Below are 19,266 nucleotides of genomic sequence, written 5' to 3' on the forward strand. Positions count from 1 at the left end.
TTCACTTACAACAGCAGCCCAGGACTGTTGGGTTGAGAATCTCAGTACCACTGTGCTCCGTATTCCCACGTTTCCCATGGACCCCCACAGGAGAGCGTGGCGGCTGTGGTACCCGGTGGTATGTTGCGTCAATTAACACCGGCCGGCAACGATGAGCACTTACCTAAGCATGGCCATACATACGGCAATACAGTACCAAACTCATCTATTAGCCTTAGGCGACGGCAGAGAAATGGGCCGATCAAAGATGTTTTTTTGTAGGTGCTGTATGGATAGGTCGGACCGACGAGACGAGCCGTCTTCACGCCGTCGTTCAACACGCCATGGCGCGCGCATGATCTTGATCTTTTTAGATCCTTGATGTCATGCCATTCGACTTGATCCCAAACTTTCCCATTTTCCCATGCCCATGTTCTAGAAAGCGATTGGCACAGTACATACATCCGGAGTAATCCATACATACCTTAGTATCTGGGCGAGTCACCCTTGTTCCGATCCGCCACGTTATCCCACTGTCATAACACCACATTCACTCACTACCAGGTATTACCCACTCCGCTTACCAACCCCCCCGGGCAGTCGGCCCGTCTAAGACCTAGAATCGTACGAAGCAAACAGAAACATGGAAGCTGACCAAAGAGCAAAAGCAACCCCCCACGAAACTCCTCGGGAGTGGCTGACGAGACTGCCAGCCGTGCAAGATTGCACAGAGGAGACACATCTCCTGCCCCGGCAGTACTGACCACCAAGCCCTCAACTAGTCTCAAGAAGGCTCAACCAACCATCTTCCCCTTCGCCGTCTCCAACTTCCCCCTCGCCTTCCCGTCCGCCGTCAACAGCGCAAACCACTCCCTCAACCCCTTCACGTATTCCACATACCCCTGCCAATCCTCCACCGGCGGGCCGCGGATCTGTGGCGCCAGTTGGTTCTCTCCATCTCCAACCCCGTCATCACCGTTCCCGTTCCCATTCTCATTACCACCACCGCTTCCTTCCACTGCGGAAGAAGAACTGGCTTCCCAAACGGCCCAAGCACTCGCCCCCTCACTCCTCAGCCCGAATCCCTTCTTGCTGATCGCCTTGACCTGGAACCTCTGCAAGAGAATCACATCCCCCGGCGCGATCACCGGCAGGGACTCGACGTGCGGCCGGTAGAGCTGGACCTCGACCACCTTGGTGGGCGCAATGGAAGGATCGGTCGCCAGGAACGAAAGGAAGTACTCCCTGGGTCCGCCCTTGGCGCGGGTTGGCGGCGTCGGCCGGGAGACGACGACGCAGACGACGTTGGGGAATTTGTCGAGGTGGGATTGCAGCGATTTGAGGGGGATGCATTCGGGGAGGGTGGTGCGCAGGAGCGTGGTGAGAGTGGATTTGAGGGAGGTGAGGGTTGGAGGGCGAGAAGGGGCGGCGTTGCTGCCGGTGCTGTCGTTCCTGCCGTTGTTGTTGTTGTCTGGGTCGGTTGGAGCAGCGGTGGCGCCGCCTTGACGGCTAGGCGAGGCGAGCGCGGCACGGGCAAGGTGGACGCTGTTGTCTTCGTCGTCTCCTCTCTCGGAGGCGTTGGTTGTGGTAGTGTTGGAGAGGAGGCTGCTAGACCGGCCGCGGGTGACGCGAGTGCTCGTTCGTGAGGGCTCGGCGGCGGCGGCGGCGGTGGACTTTGTGCTTGACCGGGTGTTGCGCTTAGCAGCTACCGCTTGGCGGGCCAAGGTGACGCTGATATCTGGAGGCGAGGACGGAGGGCTGACATCGGATCGACGGGCCTCAGCTTCAGCCACCTCGAAAGCCCGCTGCTGTTCTTGGGTGAGCTGTTCCAGCAACAAGGCTTCATCGTCAAATTCCTCCTCAACTTGCGAAAGTTGGGTCTGCGGTACAGTATCTTGGCTGGCTGGCACAGACGGCAGATCGGGAGATGAGCGATGGATCGCCGAGTCGGTGGCGGAACGGGTGCCTGATTCAAGGCTGTCATGAGCCTCAACTTGTGTCTCAAACTGCGAGACCTCAGTCCTCAGAGAGATAGAGACCGACAGTGTCTCAACTTCCGAGGCTGGCAGAGTTTCCTGGGACACAGGAACCAGCTGAGGTTCGAACTGAGAAACCTGTTCCTCCACCTGAGAAGCTGTTGTCGCCTTGTCTGATTCCGCAGGTTCAATCTGCGCCTCGGCCGCAGGAACCAGTACAGCCTCTTCATGACTAGCCTCTTCAGGGGCCTCGCTTTGGACATCGGTAGGTTGGGTATGAGTGGCGGCCGTGGCTTCTTGAGTCTCCAATTGCGGTGCTGTCGAAGGCACTTCCTGCGTAGAGGGAACCGAAATACCCGTCTCAGGCACTGCGGGTGCTTCTACCACCTCTGGAGCTCGCTCTTGTGTAAAGCCCGTCGGGGCAGTTTCGAATTGGCTCTCTGTAGCCGTAGTATCTTGCGAAATACCTGTCGGTGCCGTCTCATACGGAACCTGCGTAGCAAAATCTTGAGAGAAGACAGCCCCTGCCGATGAAGGAGGGCAACGCTCCTCCGGCTGTGGGCTCGGAGACGTCATCTCTACATGCGCCGGTGACTTTGCAGAGACCATGTCGGTCATCTGGACGTCCTCTTCCGGATGGCTATCCCTCACACTATCAAAGGTTTGCACATCGGGAGGGGGACTCTCCATTTCGTCGTCGGTTGGTCGGTCGACCATTTCAACCTGGCTGGCAAAGGAAGCAGCATCCGCGTCCGGCAGGCTGTCGTCGTCGCCTGCTGGTTTCTCGACCTCCATGGGCTCAGCGGTGAATTCTTCGGTTTTCTCAACCTCCATCTCCATCGGTTCCGCGGTTGCTTCCTCCACATGTTCCTCAACTTCCATGAGGTCCGGGGTAGACTCGGTTTGCTCGTGAACCGACATCTTTTCCTCGTCTGCCGCCTTTTCGGTCTCTTCGGCCTTACCTGTGGCGTCAAGAGCAGGCGTCCTGGCCCGCGGCTTGGCCGCAAAGAGGCCCTCCGAGGAGCTCTCGCTCGGAGAAGGCTCATGTTCGGGAGGAGGCGTGGTATGGCTAGCGCCGGTGTCCTCCAACGGGGCCGGTGGTTGGCTTTCAATCGGAGACATCTCTGGTGCAGCGGCCGGTTCTTGTGCCGGAGGTGCGGCCAGCCGCTGGTTGGCCTCTTCGATTGCACGGAAGGCGAAGTCAACGACATGGGTTGTCCCGAAGATGCGGTCGGTTTGCTGGATGCCTTGAGAGTCTGTCTCCACGGACTGGCGGATCTCAGAAGGCTGGCGCTCAGGGACTGACTGCTGTTCGGTGCTCGGCGAGGGTTCTGGAATAGGTGAGGGTTCTGGGTGTTGCTGGGAGCCTTCATCAGCTGGCGGAGAGGTCCTGGGTTCGACTTGCTCGACCCGCTCAACTTCCTCAATTTCGTCTTCATCCTCGGACTCGGATTGGCCTTCTGCTTCAGCCTGGGGTTTTGCCTGTGACTCAATGTCGGACTGAGTCTCCGCTTCACCTTCCACCTCGTTCTCTTCGGCCTCGACCTCAGATTCATCTTCTTCATCTTCTCCTCCCTCATCTCCCTCATTTTCCCCTTCTTCACCTTCACCTCCATCTTCTCCTTCCTCCTCCTCCTCCTCCTCCTCCTCTTCTTCTTCTTCTTCCTCCTCTTCAAACCCTTTCTCAGAGCCATCATCAACCTCCACATCATCCCGAACTTCGGCTTCGGCTGCCGGCTTGACGTCCGGCACCACCGCATCTTCGGCCGCCTTTACCTGAGGCTCAGCTTTCGTTGCGGTGCTCGCCGGAGCGGGGGGTGGTCGAGGCGGCTCGTCGTCCTCGGAGTCGGAAAGAAGACTGATGACAACGGGCTCCTTGGGCTTCTGAGGCGGTTGTGGTCTCCTACGCCAATAAGCCGCTGCTTGCTCGTCGTCTTCCTCATCCTCTTCATCTTCATCGTCGTACTCGTAGTCCCGATCTTTGTAATCCTCCTCATCCTCGTAGTCTCCCTCCTCGCTTCCGTAGTCCTCCTCTTCCTCTTCTACCCGCTCCTCTTCCTCCTCGTCCTCCTCCTCTTCTTCACCCAGTTCATCCATGTCTTCGTCATACTCGGCGTTGTTTCCGTAACGCTCCTCCGCTTCGAGTTCGGCCTCTTCCTCTTCGTCAGAGGCTCCTTCGTCGTCGTCGGATGGCACTTCGTACTGGCGTTGATCGTAGTCGCCATCCTCGATGTGCTCACCATCCTCGTCAGCTTCGGCGTCTTCCTCCTCTTCCTCTTCGTCTTCTCCATGCTCGGATCCTTCCGCTTCCTCGCCACTGCTTTCGTCATCCTTGGTTTCGGCTGCCACCTCAGTACTTGCTTCCTTTGAGGGCTCTGGAGCAGCAGGACTCTCTTGCGGCTTGGTTGCTGCATCCCCGGTACCGTAACTGGCAAAGCTCGCGGGAACCTTTCCGGAAGCGGGGTCACTGATATGAAGAGATTCATGGTCGAGTGGTCCAACCCCCTCCCGAAGAGCATCTATGCCGAAATGGCCACCTTCGACCGGATTGTATTGAGGTGCCTGGGTCGCCATTTCCCATTGACCATGGTTGAATGTCTCCAGCTGCGGGGGTTGCGGGATCTCATGATCATGATCAACATCCATGGCATGGTGGACCTCCGCTCCGGGATGGCCAGTGTGAATGTCCGGGTAATTGGTGTGGTCGTGGGTCTGGTCAAGATACGAGACGGGATAAGGGTCGTGAGCGGGATGGTCCGGCGCTGATACCGGTACCTCCTGGGGTTGTTCGGCAGGCGAGGCAGGCTCTGTGAGCGGGGTGTGAGTAAAGCCGAAGCGGACCTGGTCCGCAAGATTCAGGCTTGGTCCGGCTGGGCCAGCCGTGCCAGAACCAAAGGAAAAGCCAAACGACGTCGGACTGAAGAGAGGGAATTCGGGGGCAGGCTGTACACTGGTTGTGGGTGGCGGACTCGGCTGCTTCGCCAGCGCAGGCGGCTCGGTGTCGCGGTGTTCGTCATGCGGCGACGGCTGTGTTGCAGATTCCTCAGATTCCACAGATGGTCCAACAGCAGTTGCTTGTTCTGTGCTTGAACTAGGGTCTTGTGTGGGCGCAACGGGCTGCTCCGCGTTCCGTTCTTGTGTCGTGACAGCAGTCTCGTTTCGGGGCGGTGATGAAGTAGTCTCAGCCTCTTGGGCTGCAGCATGCTGCTCCTCCGATGGGAGCTCCCGGCGCTTCCTAGGCGCGGGGGTTGGAGAAGCTACGGAAACCGGACTAGTCTCCCGGTGGGAGGGGGAACGGCCTGCGGATTCTGGACCAGTATCTTCCATCTCAACGTCGCTTGTCTGGCAAGCCTCACTAACCATCAACTTCGGCTGCGGCGAAGGCTTCGGGGAGGGTTCAACCGGCCCATCGGAAAGATTCTCAGATTCGTCGGAAACTCGAGTCAGCGGCTCCGGGCTTGGGGACTGGCTGGTGTAGCGCCATGCACCACTCTCGCGGCCAAAGCGAGTCCTCTTCCGACCCTTTCCCCTGATTCCTCCATCTTCCTCGAATATGTCAAAACCGCCTTCAAACAGGGAGCCGTAAGACATTCGCGCCCGTTTCATGAATGCGGGAGAGGGGTATTCGTCCAAGGGAACATGGGAGATTTTGCGGGCGGTAGACGGGACGTCTGAGAGGGTCGGTGCTGGCGGAGGCGGCGGGGACAGCGGCCGCGGCGGAAGAGTTACAGGTTCGCTGGGTTCATCTTGTGAAGGATGGTTTATGTCAATCTGCTTGGTATCACCAGTTTCACATGACGTGACCTAGGAAGCTGTTAGCGGTCGGTCAAAGGTTTAAACCAATTGGGCAGAGTCGCAAACCTGAAGGAGAAGTCGCTGAGTGAATTTAAGCTGCCACTCCACTCTCGCACCCGGGATACGGCCAGGAGAGGCATCCTTAGACCACTCGGCACCGTCCAAGGAGAACAGCAGCTCATCGCCAGCACCGATCTCGTTGGAGGAGAGAGCGGTGGCGCTTGGCCCATGAAACTCGACCCGAATTTGGCCCTTGTTTCGGCGGAGGCGCACGTCAGGCTCGGCGATCAACAAAGCGAGGCTCTTCTTGACAGAATTGAAGGGCCAGGTGATGGTGACTTGGCCGCGGACGACGCGCGTCTGTTGGTCGGGAAGATCGGGGCCCAGCTGGGCAATTGGGGTTGGCTGGCGAGATGCCAGAGCGGCCGTGGTTGTGTTGGTGTCGGGCGGCATGGCGGTAAGCCGCGATGAGTATTTCTGGTGGTCAAATAAGGAGTTGTTGAGTTGAAAGTGGGAGGAAGTGTTGGAGTGAGGAGAATCGTCATGGCCCGTGTTCGCTGTCGGAGTTTTGTCCCAAACGGATGTGGGTGTTTGGGGATCGGATTGAAAGGAACCAGACCTCGCAGCGTTCGGACTAATCGGGTAGAGAGGTCTGGCGCCGATCTTCGATGATTAAATGTTGGCGCAGAGCATCGCGACACGGGTGATGAGGGGTTGAAAAGTTGAAAAAGTGGAAAGAAGGTTGGAAGGAAGGAAGCTGCCAATAGCTCCAGTTGCGTCAGTGGTGCTCTGACGCGACAGAGAGCAAGCGCGACCCTCCAAAACCAAGCTCAGTGGCTGAACCGGGAAGGCGGTGTAGAGGATCCAGCCTGTGACTGGCTCCATCTCTCAGAGCGCTCACCAACGGTCGGGTACAGTACCTGGGGTATTCTGTTGTTCCTGCGATTCATATATTAAGCTCGAGAAGACTCAAATCACTGGATTTTCAATTTCTCAGCTCTTTTGCTCGAGCTATTCCCAGGTTCTTATTCATACCTAGCATCAACAGTCGACTAACCAGCATCGAGCAATACTATTTTCCACACCTGGTTCTTCACTTCTTATGGATTTCGACTCTTGTGTCTGACCTCCCTTTGGCTCAGCTCCAGATGAAGAGATAAAACGTCCAACAGGAGAAGGTTGTGTGATTATGTTGGTTGCGATGAAAAGGAGCTATATCCATGTACTCGCCAGCACAGAAGATGTACTGCTGTGACCCCTCACGCCCTCTTCCAACGATTCATGGATTAAGCTGTTGAGGTGACTGCAAACAGACGGATCCCTAACCTTGCTACCCTCCGTACCTCAGGGAGTTAGATGTGGATTCCCGGTGGAAGCTGAAGGATTTGTTACTCTATTTTATAGACTGAGGACATAACAGGATTTGAAAACAGTCAACTATGTGCACCAAAACTTCTTGGTTTGGAGGGTTGCCCCACAGAAATCATCTCATCTGACGTCCCTTTCACGCAATTGATGTTCAACGGCATCTTCCATCCAGGAGACGACACACTCTTCCCGGTTGCATCACTCCCACAAAATACATACCCTCCTAGCTTCATCATAATGGGTAGCCAGGATGCCCCTTTCGCTATCAAGAAGATAGCCATCATTGGCGCCGGGCCATGTAAGCACTCAAGCAGCTATCTCTCTGTCCCTGATTCCCAGCCTCACCATGACCTCCTACTAACACTTTCCAGGTGGCCTGGCCGCAGCAAAGTATCTCGTGGCCCAAAATGTCTTTGACACCATCGACATATTTGAGCAGCGCGCCGAGGTTGGCGGCGTTTGGCACTACACTCCTGGACCTCCCGAGGTTCCCGTCCCACAACCTTCCCCTCCTGACGGACGTCCTGAGACTCCCTTGCCGTCCGAAGACGAAGACGGAGATGGGGACCAGAAGAAAGACAGGGCCCCTATGTTTCCCACTCCTATGTACGACCAGCTGTTCACCAACATCCCTCGGCCCCTGATGCGCTTCTCCGACCTGCCCATCACTCAGGGCTCCCTCATCTTCCCCTCGCGCCGGGACATCCTCGACTACTTGAAGGTGTACGCCCAGGACGTCCGTCATCTGATTCGCTTCTCAACCCGCACCCAGGACGTGCGTTTAGAGAGCGGGCCCGATGGCAAGGACCGGTGGACCGTAGACATTGAGTGTCTCCGAACCGGCGAGCTCTTCCGCGCCGGCACGTATGACGCCGTCGTCGCCGCATCCGGCCACTACGCCACCGTCTACATCCCCGACATCCCCGGTCTCCGCGAGTTTCACGTTGCCCACCCAGGAGTCATCCTGCATGCCAAACAATACCGCACCCCCGCCCCGTTCACCAACAAAAAAGTCATTGTCGTCGGCAACTCGGCCTCAGGCATCGACATCGCCGCGCAAACCAGCCGCGTCAGTCGCGGGCCCCTCCTCCTCTCCGTCCGCTCTCCCACCCCGCCGCAAAACCTCGAGTACGCCGGAGCTGTCGAGATGCCTCCCATCGCCGAATTTCTCCCCGGCTCTTCCCGCGCCGTGCGCTTTACAGACGGCCGCGTCGAGAACGAAATCGACGCTGTGATTTTTGCTACGGGCTACCTCTACGACCTCCCATTCTTAAGTTCCCTCACGCCCCCGCTGGTCACCAGCTCCGGCCGGCGCGTGCAAGGACTCTACGACCACCTCTTCCACATCGACCACCCCACCCTCGCCTTCATCGGCCTGCCCATCAAGGTGACGCCCTTCCCGTTGGCGGAGACCCAGGCGGCGCTGGTGGCGCGGATTTGGGCCAACCTGCTGCCGCTGCCGAGCAAGGAGGAGATGCGGAGATGGGAGAAGGAAGAAGAGGAGGTGGTTCGCAACGGACGGAGTCCGGGCAACTTTCACGTTTGGGCGGAGGGGAGGGATATCAGCTACATTAACGGCGTGTATGAGCGACTGGAGAGGTCGGGAACGCCGGGCAAGAAGCCGCCGCACTGGGGCCCAGAGCAGGTTTGGCAGCGCAAGATTTGTCCTCAGGCCAAATTACGGTTTGAGCAGGGCGGGCGCACTGCGAGGACTCTGGAGGAGTTGGGGTTGGTGTTTGACCCGGATGCGGATGCAGCGTGAGACGCACCGCAGCCACCCATGAGTCGGCTGGTTCTGGAGCTGCCACAGGCGCGGGGGCATGCAGCGCAGGTTGGGCTGGCACCGGGAGGACTTGAACCAAAGATGTTCATGATGATCCGGGGCAGGCTGGGAGAGTGCAGAAAGGATGGGTGCATCAACTTCTGAGACCCAACCATTTGATAACTATCTGTCACTGCAGCATCTTCTTTCCTCAGCTGTTCACTTGGAACTTGACCTTCCCATCAGAGCAAACATCGGCCAGCCCCACGCACTCGGCCCCGACGCCATGCTGCGGCGAGTGGGGTTGATTTTCTCAGGGGCCGAATTAGCGGCCTCGGTTCTCTCCAGCAGCTTTATTTGTGCCAGCCCGGTCACATATCATCGCTTGCTCTCACGATCCGCGATCGGTTTGGGCGGTGTGGATTTATAAGCCTCCGGAGCGGCGCTGAGGCTGTTTCACTTCTCGCCGATAGTTATATTTTCAACCCCGACTTTGCGCTGAGCCTTTAGGGGATCTCAAGATCACACAGTTCCTAGAAGAAGCAGCCGCGTCAGCTCTGAAATTGACATCATCTTCATGGAGTCGCAAACCACCAACGGCCCTGCGCCGTCTCACATTCCGGGCGAACCGGACGCCAGCAAGCCGGCGCCTCTTGATCTCAGTCACCACTACTCAGCCGTGACCAACCGTCGCCTGCCTTCCAAGATCAAAGAAGCCTACAAGTTCTTTGCGATCCCCGGAATCCACAACCTAGCTGGCGGTTCGTATCCCTGAATATTGTATGTATCTCCTGCCAGCTCACGTAACAACCAACTCTGCGCAAAAGGCCTTCCCAACCCCTCCTACTTCCCCTTCGACACCCTCGAAGCCCAAACCGCCAAACCCGAGCGCTGGACTCCCACGCCAAATCATCCGTCGTCCACCAGCAGCAGCACATCATCCCCTTCCTCCTCCTCCTGGCTCCCCTCGTCCTCCTCCCCCTCCGCACCGCGGCACATCACCGTCCCCAAATCCCTCCCCATCCCCGACCCTCTCCGGCGCATCGACCTGACCACAGCCCTGCAATACGGCCTCGCGCAGGGCTATCCGCCCCTCCTCGCCTGGGTCCGGCAGTTCGTGCGCCAAACTCTCTTCCCGGACCACCCGTACTCCCCCGGACCGGAAGTGATTCTGACGTGCGGCTCGACGGATGGGTTCGCTAAGGCACTGAATCTGTTCGTGAACCAGTGGACCGAGGGTGTCAATGATGTGCGCGACAGGCCGGGGCTGTTGTGCGAGCCGTTTGTGTACACAAACGTGCTCAACCAGGCGCGGCCGCTGGGCGTGCAGGTGGTGACGGTGACGACGGACGAGGAGGGCATGGTGCCGTTTGGAAAGGGGGGGTTGGAGGACGTGTTGGAGAATTGGGATCCAGCTAAGGGGATGAGGCCGAGGTTGATGTATACGGTGACGTACGTGGTCATAATAGACATCCTATGTCTTGTGCAGGATTTGTTGATGCTAACATTCAAACAGACTCGGCCAAAACCCCACCGGCACCATCACCCCCAACCACCGCAAACACCAAATCTACACCCTCTGCCAGCGCTACGACGTCATCATCATCGAAGATGAGCCCTACTGGTACATGCAATTCCCCTCCGCCGCCACCGAGGAGGCCAAAGCCCGCCGCCGCCAGCCCATTCCTCCCTCCCCCTCCCAACAACAACAGCAACCACCCTCACCAGGCAAAAGCTCGGGCTACCCCTTCCTCGACTCCCTCACCCCCTCCTACCTCCCCCTCGACGTCGACGGACGTGTCGTCCGCCTCGACACCTTCTCCAAAACCGTCGCCCCCGGCTGCCGGCTTGGATGGATCACCGCACAGCCGGCGTTTATCGAGCGGCTGGAGCGGATTACCGAGGCTACCACGCAGCAGCCGTCCGGGTTTGTGCAGGGGCTTGTGGCCGAGTTGATTTTAGGAGGTGGGTCGTCACAGCAGTCGCAACAAAACACTGCTGGCTGGGGAAGATTTGAGCGTCTCTCGGCTCTGTCTTCCTCTTCCTCTTCCGGGTGGCAAACGGCAGGCTTTGTCCGCTGGCTGGAAGGCTTGCGCGACCAGTACGAGAGGCGGATGGTTCGGATGTGCCGGGTGTTGGAGCAAGGGAGGATGGTTGTCAGGACCAAAACCGTCAAGGAGGACTTATCGTCGCTGACCATAGTCGATGCCGATTCCGACTCCGACCCGGACTCCTCCGACTACATCACCGACCCGTCCTCGGAATGGACGCCTCTCGCCGTCCACGCCACGCCCATCTACACCTTCCGTTGGCCGCGCGCCGGCATGTTTGTTTGGATCAAGGTGGCGTTCGAGACGCACCCTCTTTGGCATGCTCCTAGGACGAGGAAGCAGCAGAAGCAGCAGCAGACCACCGCCACAAAACCAGAAGAGCCCAACCCCCCTATCCTTACCGGCCCTATCCTGTCTGTGGCGCTTACCCTCTTTCTCACCACCGCGCCCTTCCGCGTCATCGTCGGCCCGGGCTCCATGTTCGATGCCACCGGCGTTCCTTCGTTTGTTGCCAGCAACAACAACGATGATGACAAGGATGGCGGGGAGCAACCCTCGGGATGGGCGTATCACAGACTCTGTTTCGCGGCAGAGTCCGACGAGCGCGTGGATTCCGGGGCGGAGAGGTATGTGAGGGGGATGCATGCATTTTGGGGGATCAAGGATGTGCAGGTTATTGAGGATTTGTTGGACGGGTTGAAAGGACAGGGGGTGGAAGGACAAGATCAGGGGGAGGAGGGGGAGGAGTTTGTGAGGCTTGGTTGGTTTGGGGGGTGCTAAAAGATGGGTTTGAGTGACCGGAAGGTCACTCATGGTTGGAAAACTGACGGGATATATACACTCAGATGCAGAGTTGGATGTGGACTTTGAAACTTTTTGCTCATTGAATTGGTATGAAATCATGAGACCATCAAAAGCCTTTTTTCATCATTCCCTGAACTCCCAAGCCCAACATAGGTATCCCCACCTCCTCATCCATAGGGTATCCCATATCATTGCTGTCTCGTTCTCTTCTCAACATGGAACCCAACACCCCCTCCCATCACGACCGATACTTCGCCGGCAAAACCGGCGGCCCCAACGCCTTCCTCATCTCGTCAAAATCCTGGACCCCATTCTTCCACTTCCCCTTGACGTCCCTCTTCTTCCCGCGCATGGAATACTCGTCCAGAAACTCGTCCAGAAGTCCCTCGAAATCGTGCCTCGTCGGCCCTTGAACCGTAGACATGTTGGACACGGCCGACACGGACCCGACCTCGTCGCCGTCGGCCTGGTACGCCGCCTCGAGCTTCTCGAAGCGCGCATCCAGGATGCTCATCTGCTCGGTGCGCACCAGGGACGAGGAGGTCATGGAGTAGGCTGAGGGGTTGGTCAGCGCGCCCTTGCGGGTTTTGCGGCGCCCGCCGTTGGTGGTGGTGGTCCAGATGGAGGACTGGATTTCCGAGGGCGCTCCGCCGCGGGCGGGCTTTTTGGCGCCGGCGGCGGATTTCTTTTGGTCGGATTGGAACTTTTTGAATTCTTCCATCCAGTCGCCGGAGGTGGCGTCTGGTGGGGGTTGCTGATGGTCCTCTGCTGTTGCTGGTGCTGAGCCGGCGTCTTTTGAGGACTGGCCTGGAGCGTCTTTATCGTCGGATGGTTGTTGTTGTTGTTTCTCATCTGCCTGCTTCTTCTCGCCGGACGCTTTGACGGTGGCGTCCGACTCGTAACCGGCATCCTCTTCCTCCTCAAACTCGTCATACAACTCCTCGAACTCATCCAACGTCAGCTCCTGTGCATCCTTGGCCAGCTCGGCAAAGATATCCTCCCCTCCTTCATCGTCCACATAAGCGTCATCCTCCAGCGCCTCCAGCACCTCACGCAGACGCGGGTCCATGTCCGGCTGGAACCCGGCAATGGCATCGGGCACATCCTGCTGAGCCTGGTACGACAGGCGCGGTAGGTTCTTGTTGGGCAAGATCGACTCATCCAGCAGATCTTCGGACTGGTTCTTCAAGTCCAACTGCCTCAACGCCTCCTCCAGCGAGCCTTGCTTATTCTTCTTCCTCACGGCGTTGCCCGAGGGAGTCGCCTCGATAAACACGGCCTCCCCGGACCCGGTGCCCAGCTCCCGCAGGTGTTGCATGTAGTCGTACTCGGTGTCGTCGAAGTAGATGCCGTAGTTAGCGGCCTCGCCCTCATTGTCGCGGATGCTGAGGGCGTCGGACCCGAGCTCGGAGGCCAGCTCGCTCAGGTTGCGGCCGGCCTTGCGAGAGTTGGCGGGCTGGGTCGGATTGAGCACCATCTGCGGCGCGTTCTCGTCGTGGATGAGCGGGTCATTTTGGGGGCGGTAGACGAGCTGGAAGTGGGTGGCGGTCTTTTTGTCGATCCATTTGCCTTTTCTGCCTTTGGCCATTTTGGTGGTGCGAGAGGGTGTATATGGAAGGTTTGAAGAGGAGAAGATGGAGATTGGCGAAGAGCCGAGAGGGTGGTGAGTTGTTGTACGCAGGAAGGGCGGAGAAGTGGGAGGCTGTATAGATCAGAAGTTTGGGCTGAAGAAGAATGGATTTCGCCCTGGACTCGAGTTGCTAGGTTGACTGCAAAAAAGCAGTGTCCTAATGTTGGTGTCTTTGTCGAGGCGGTGGAGAGTGAGGGAGGAAAGTGTCCAAGATGAGAAGGCCCTCGTCCCGGCCAGACGGCGCACATGCAGGCAGCGGCAGTAATTTTTTGGCGGGGTCCAGTGTGGTGGGCGTTATCGATAACGTTATCAATGACCGGATGGTCTGTGACGTCGATGACGAGACAGACACTTTCATGATGAAGCAATGGTAACGAAGATATTGTGAGGCAGTAAACCATCTTCTGGGAAAAACTGGATTATGTGGCATTCTAGTCGCAATTACTGTCAACTTTAGATGGTGGCGTTTGTGTTTTCTTCTATCTCCCATCCTCCCAAGCCCGTTGTCCGTGTATCGTAAATACCGTACTGACGTACACAAATTTGCCCCTCCATTGCATTTATCAGCAACCGCAACTTCCATTCTCTTACAACACCCCGCTTGTTGCGACAGCGACGTCTGCTTGAAATCACAGAATACCTTACACTCCCTCAGAATCCCGCGCTGTACTTTGGCGCAGACGAATGCCACTCACTGTGTCTCGACACAACAACCTTCTTTTCCCAGTAACCCGGCCCGACAGGGCACCCAGCAGCAACCATGGTGCTCGCAAAGTCCAAGAAGACCGTCGGCCTCGGCAACACGCTGATGAAGGACCGCTTCGGCAAGGGCAAGGGCGCTGACCGACGAAAAGTCTCCGCCATCACCCGTATCGACCACACCACCGGCCAAGCCTACATCACCAACGACAGGGAGGAGGCATCATGGGTCAAGATGCGCTCCGTTACCGAGCAGGGCGCCCTCGACGAGTTCCTGGCCACCGCCGAACTTGCCGGCACCGACTTTGCCGCTGAGAAGATGAACAGCGTCAAGATCATTCACTCGGACCAAATCAATCCCTATCTCCTGTCCGCCGCCGAGGAGCGCGCCGTGTTAGGCAAGCACAAGGAACACAAGGCCCGTCTGACCGTCCCGAGGAGACCCAAATGGGACGCTTCCACCACCCGCGAGGAGCTTGACCGGCTCGAGAAGGAGAGCTTCCTGGAGTGGCGGAAGGGGCTTGCGGAACTGCAGGAGTCGCACGACCTGCTGATGACTCCGTTCGAACGGAACCTGGAAGTCTGGCGTCAGCTCTGGCGTGTCATTGAGCGTTCCGATGTCGTGGTCCAGATAGTCGACGCCCGGAACCCCCTGATGTTCCGCTCCGAAGACCTCGAGGCTTATGTCAAGGACGTCGACCCCAAGAAGTACAACCTGCTGCTTATCAACAAGGCCGACATGATGACGTACAAGCAAAGAAAAGCTTGGGCGGAGTATCTCAAGGGGGCCGGTATCTCGTACCGCTTCTTCTCAGCCCACCTAGCTAAGCAGATGCTGGAGGCACAAGAGGAGGAGGACGAGAGTGACGTGGAGAGTGAAGAGGCTCCGCAAGATGCAGGGCCATCTGAAGCTGGACCCTCAACACAAGTTGCTCCAGATCAGGAAGACACAACACAGACAGATAGTGAAGCAGCAGAAAATGGTGTCACCGAGGCAGACACTCGTATTTTGACAGTGGACGAGCTGGAAGAGATGCTTCTCTCTTATGCGCCGCCAGACGTCGGTAAGTAAACTTAAGCATGATTACTCTTCTGCCTCGCGTCTAACCTTTCATAGGGCCCGAGCGCAAACTCCAGGTCGGCCTGGTTGGCTATCCCAACGTCGGCAAATCCTCCACCATCAACGCGCTCATCGGCGCCAAAAAGGTCTCGGTTTCCGCCACCCCAGGAAAGACCAAACACTTCCAAACCATCCACCTCAGCGACAAAGTAGTCCTTTGCGACTGCCCGGGCCTGGTCTTCCCCAACTTCGCTAGAACCAAAGCTGAGTTAGTCTGCAATGGTGTTCTCCCAATCGACCAACTGCGTGAGTACACGGGACCCGCAACCCTCGTCGCGCGGCGCATCCCACAATCCTTCCTCGAGGCCGTTTACGGCATCCAAATCCGCACTCGGCCCCTCGAGGAAGGCGGCACGGGCATTCCCACCGGAGAGGAACTCCTTCGCGCCTACGCCCGCCACCGTGGCTTCATGACCCAGGGCCTCGGCCAGCCCGACGCCTCGCGGGCCGCGCGCTACGTACTCAAGGACTACGTCAATGGCAAATTGCCGTACGTCGAACCACCTCCCGGGATAGAAGACGCCCGCGAGTTTAATCGCGAGTTGTACGACCTATCCCGCCTTCCCGTCAAACGCAAGAACGGCGTCACCCCCGCCATGGCCGAACTTTCCGTCAACGACGCTGACGACGCCGCGTCCCTCGACTCGGACATGATCTCCCTCCCCGGCGCTCGCGTCTCCGGCGCAGGGACCAGCAATAAATCTCAAACAATCGACAAAGCCTTCTTCAAAGCCGGCCAGGGCAGCGCTGGACACTTGTCCATGCCCTTCAACTATCGGTATACACAGCAGGGCATGGAGGCGGCAGCTGCGGCTGTGGCAGCGGGAGGGAAGCAGCTTAGTGGGAGGAAACTGCGGGCCATGATTGCACTTGAGCAGGGCGTGGATCCGAAGGAGGTGCAGATGGGTGGGAAGAAGCACTTCAAAGGAGGACCAAAGGCGAAGAGGGGGAAGAACAGGGGAAATACCATGAAGGGGGATGCTAGGGATGATGAGTAGGAAGTTGGAATGGGTTATTGTGCGAGTGGCTGGTGGGTTTGAGCGGGTTGATGGTTTTGGTCAGGTATATCCGCGGCGTTCTACTTAGAGGGGAGACGAATTGAGGGTTTGGGTTTATGATTTCCTCTTTTCTCATGGTGTCTCGACTGCCCTGACATGACTGAATCTTTGGATCACGGAGTGAGGAATCTGATATTGTCTTGTCACAACGGCTTGCGAATACAGGACATGATGACTCCAGATGCGTCAGAAAACTGTCTCTAAAACCTGCGTGAAGAAGCTCTGAGACTGAGACTGGAACACATTATCCTATCGTCTCGTCAAGACTGTTTTGAGGGAACGACCTTGACAGTTCGATGACGCTTGAGGGATCTCGGCGCCAAGACCGATCTGCCGGCCGCTGCCCGCTGTCTGCCAGCCTACCGCCTTCCACTTCCAGACTAGCGCAGATTAGGGTCGTGGGTGCATTCGCAGGCCCCACGAACACCACACTGAATATTGCAAAATTTCAATTGGAGCTCTTTCGCTGGTCTCGAATTTCCGCTTTCTCAACCAACCCGCCCAACGACTAGGTATGTGATGCCCGCGAAAATCGAGACTCACAATTTCCAGTTCCAGAATTACCAGCACCTCGATAATCCCGATTTCCATCGCTAACTCTCCCTCTTCTCACCGCAGCCGACGACACTTGTCCCCGACACTTGGACAAGATGGCCTCCCGCCCGACCGTTACCGTCTTCGGCGCCGATGGCAAGCCCACCGGCGCCACTGAAGTCCTTCCCAAGGTCTTCAGCGCCCCGATCCGCCCGGATATCGTCAAGCACGTTCACACCGGCATGGCCAAGAACAAGAGGCAGCCGTATGCTGTCAGCGAGAAGGCCGGCCACCAGACTTCGGCCGAGTCGTGGGGCACTGGTGAGTGGGAAATATATTTTGGGGATTCCGAGCGAGGGAGCAAAGACAAAGAGAAGGGATTTGTTTTTCTGGATGAGGGAGCGATTACGGAAAGCTTGGGAGGATTAGTGATTGTGGCGGCGGAATGCTGACGGAAATCCCCCTAGGTCGCGCCGTTGCCCGTATCCCCCGTGTCTCGGGTGGTGGTACTCACCGCGCCGGTCAGGCCGCCTTCGGTAACATGTGCCGTTCCGGCCGCATGTTCGCTCCCACCAAGGTCTGGCGCAAGTGGCACGTGAAGATCAACCAGAACCAGAAGTGCGTTCGACCCGAAATTCCAAGCTGGATAAGACCTCAATTCTAACGATACAACAGGCGTTTCGCTACTGCTTCGGCCCTCGCCGCTTCGGCTGTCGCTCCCCTGCTGTTCGCCCGCGGCCATCAGGTTGCCACCGTTCCCGAGGTTCCCTTGGTTGTCGACTCGTCGGCCGTCGCTGGTGATGCTGTTGCCAAGACCGCTGCCGCTGTTGCTCTTCTCAAGGCCGTCGGCGCTGGCCCGGATCTCGAGAAGGTCAAGAAGTCGAAGAAGCTCCGCGCCGGCAAGGGCAAGCTCCGTGGCCGTCGCCACCGCCAGCGCCGCGGCCCCCTGGTCGTCTACGACCCCGAGACCGACGGCAAGACCCTCGTCCAGGGCTTCCGCAACATCCCCGGCGTCGAGACCTGCCCGGTCGATGCTCTCAACCTTCTTCAGCTCGCCCCCGGTGGTCACCTCGGCCGCTTCATCGTCTGGACTTCGGCCGCCATCAAGAAGCTCGACGCCGTGTACGAGAGCAAGAAGGGCTTCGTGCTCCCGCCCAACATTGTGTCGCAGGCCGACCTCACGCGCCTCATCAACAGCTCGGAAATCCAGAGCGTGATCCGGGCGCCCAAGGGCGAGGCCCGCACGCGCCGCGCTGCCGTGCAGAAGAAGAACCCGCTGCGCAACAAGCAGGTTCTGCTGCGCCTCAACCCGTATGCGTCGACCTTCAAGAAGGAGAAGCTTGGCGAGGCCAAGGCGGAGGAGGGCAAGCCGCCCAAGACTCCTGCTTCCTTCAAGGAGCAGCTGCACGAGTTCTAAGCGGTGGGGGGATGATGAGAAAATGGTTGTGGAGGAAGTCAACAACAGGATGGGACTGCTGGTTGCGGGTACTCTTTTCCTCGGCGTAATGGATTAGGCATGCGGTGTGCATCTTTTTCAAGAAGAGGGCACGTCAAATGAATTCTGATACCGGACATGATGATGGGTTTTGTTTCTGTGTCATGAGGGTGTGGTGGTGAAAAAAACACGCTCGGCAATCAATCCAGAATCGAGTCTCTCGAGCGCCTGGGGAAGGGAGCCCGGAATACAGTCCTTTTCAAGACTTTGAGTGTGCTGCGGATGTTTTCCTGTGTTGATGTCCGGATGGTTGGGATCGTGCTACCAGGTACGACTACACCATCCGATGTGCTGCGATGCTTGTTACGAAGTAGACCGCCAACGATCGACGGCTGTCAACAATGGATGGTATACATGGGACGTTGGTCTAGACCGAAGATCAAGCACGTCAATTCGACAGCGGCTCGGGTTAGTAGGGGCGCTATTTATGAGCCTACAGGGTATTACTACGTAAATATGTACTAGCTCATCGACCTGGCGGTTGATCATCTAGCCCATGGTGTCTATTGGATGGTCTTGCAGCTCACATCACATGCCTTGAAGAGCCTTGATCAACCAGCTTTCCTAGCGCCACGACCTGAGATATAGTACATTGAAATCGCGTTTCAGACACTGTATTACGTTTCCGTTTGACTCTTATACGTAATCCTTGACATTGAATTGACAACTGATATGTTGAAGCTTGGTGCGGACGAACCGTGGCGGACCTCTAGATCCTGACTGATCACCGCCCTGGTTGCCGATCATGGAAAACTGGAAGTGGACTCTCAACTTGCCGCCCGCGCCCGGACCGAAGTGGATCCCAATGCCAAGACCAGTGGCCCACGTGCGTCCGAAACCTTTTCGGCTTAGCCCCGCAGATCGCATCGCATGGATCTCATTGCCAACCCTGGACGGACAGGATGTGTGACTTGACACTTGACAAGGACGGGAAGAGGATGACGTCGATCGTGTTACCTGATTTGCGTGCACAAGCACGAGGATGATGATGATGA

The 19,266-nt window shown here is 57.6% G+C and overlaps 7 protein-coding genes across 7 annotated transcripts; 4 read left to right on the forward strand and 3 right to left on the reverse strand.

The window, feature by feature from the left end:
* Positions 1-773: 773 nt before the first annotated feature.
* On the reverse strand, positions 774-6,203 carry VTJ04DRAFT_7932 (uncharacterized protein; the record flags this gene model as incomplete). Its single annotated transcript, XM_069366313.1, has 2 exons — positions 774-5,759; positions 5,817-6,203. The coding sequence occupies 2 exons, from the start codon at positions 6,201-6,203 to the stop codon at positions 774-776; spliced, it is 5,373 nt and encodes a 1,790-aa protein (XP_069217260.1).
* Positions 6,204-7,355: 1,152 nt separating this feature from the next.
* VTJ04DRAFT_7933 (uncharacterized protein) lies at positions 7,356-8,880 on the forward strand (the record flags this gene model as incomplete). The annotated part of the gene is made up of 2 exons (XM_069366314.1): positions 7,356-7,416; positions 7,490-8,880. 2 exons carry the CDS (start codon positions 7,356-7,358, stop codon positions 8,878-8,880), a joined length of 1,452 nt encoding a protein of 483 aa, XP_069217261.1.
* Positions 8,881-9,457: 577 nt separating this feature from the next.
* Positions 9,458-11,711, forward strand: VTJ04DRAFT_7934 (uncharacterized protein; the record flags this gene model as incomplete). Its single annotated transcript, XM_069366315.1, has 3 exons — positions 9,458-9,641; positions 9,708-10,332; positions 10,397-11,711. 3 exons carry the CDS (start codon positions 9,458-9,460, stop codon positions 11,709-11,711), a joined length of 2,124 nt encoding a protein of 707 aa, XP_069217262.1.
* Positions 11,712-11,973: 262 nt separating this feature from the next.
* On the reverse strand, positions 11,974-13,323 carry VTJ04DRAFT_7935 (uncharacterized protein; the record flags this gene model as incomplete). Its single annotated transcript, XM_069366316.1, has 1 exon — positions 11,974-13,323. The coding sequence occupies one exon, from the start codon at positions 13,321-13,323 to the stop codon at positions 11,974-11,976; it is 1,350 nt and encodes a 449-aa protein (XP_069217263.1).
* Positions 13,324-14,125: 802 nt separating this feature from the next.
* VTJ04DRAFT_7936 (uncharacterized protein) lies at positions 14,126-16,182 on the forward strand (the record flags this gene model as incomplete). The annotated part of the gene is made up of 2 exons (XM_069366317.1): positions 14,126-15,128; positions 15,182-16,182. 2 exons carry the CDS (start codon positions 14,126-14,128, stop codon positions 16,180-16,182), a joined length of 2,004 nt encoding a protein of 667 aa, XP_069217264.1.
* Positions 16,183-16,892: 710 nt separating this feature from the next.
* Positions 16,893-18,193, forward strand: VTJ04DRAFT_7937 (60S ribosomal protein uL4; the record flags this gene model as incomplete). The annotated part of the gene is made up of 3 exons (XM_069366318.1): positions 16,893-17,097; positions 17,244-17,394; positions 17,452-18,193. 3 exons carry the CDS (start codon positions 16,893-16,895, stop codon positions 18,191-18,193), a joined length of 1,098 nt encoding a protein of 365 aa, XP_069217265.1.
* A 38-nt stretch (positions 18,194-18,231) lies between these two features.
* VTJ04DRAFT_7938 (uncharacterized protein) lies at positions 18,232-19,138 on the reverse strand (the record flags this gene model as incomplete). The annotated part of the gene is made up of 2 exons (XM_069366319.1): positions 18,232-18,403; positions 18,969-19,138. The coding sequence occupies 2 exons, from the start codon at positions 19,136-19,138 to the stop codon at positions 18,232-18,234; spliced, it is 342 nt and encodes a 113-aa protein (XP_069217266.1).
* Between the last annotated feature and the right edge of the window lie 128 nt (positions 19,139-19,266).

Source organism: Mycothermus thermophilus, assembly GCF_041956435.1.
Source record: "Mycothermus thermophilus strain CBS 625.91 unplaced genomic scaffold VTJ04scaffold_5, whole genome shotgun sequence".
Lineage (NCBI taxonomy): Eukaryota > Fungi > Ascomycota > Sordariomycetes > Sordariales > Chaetomiaceae > Mycothermus > Mycothermus thermophilus.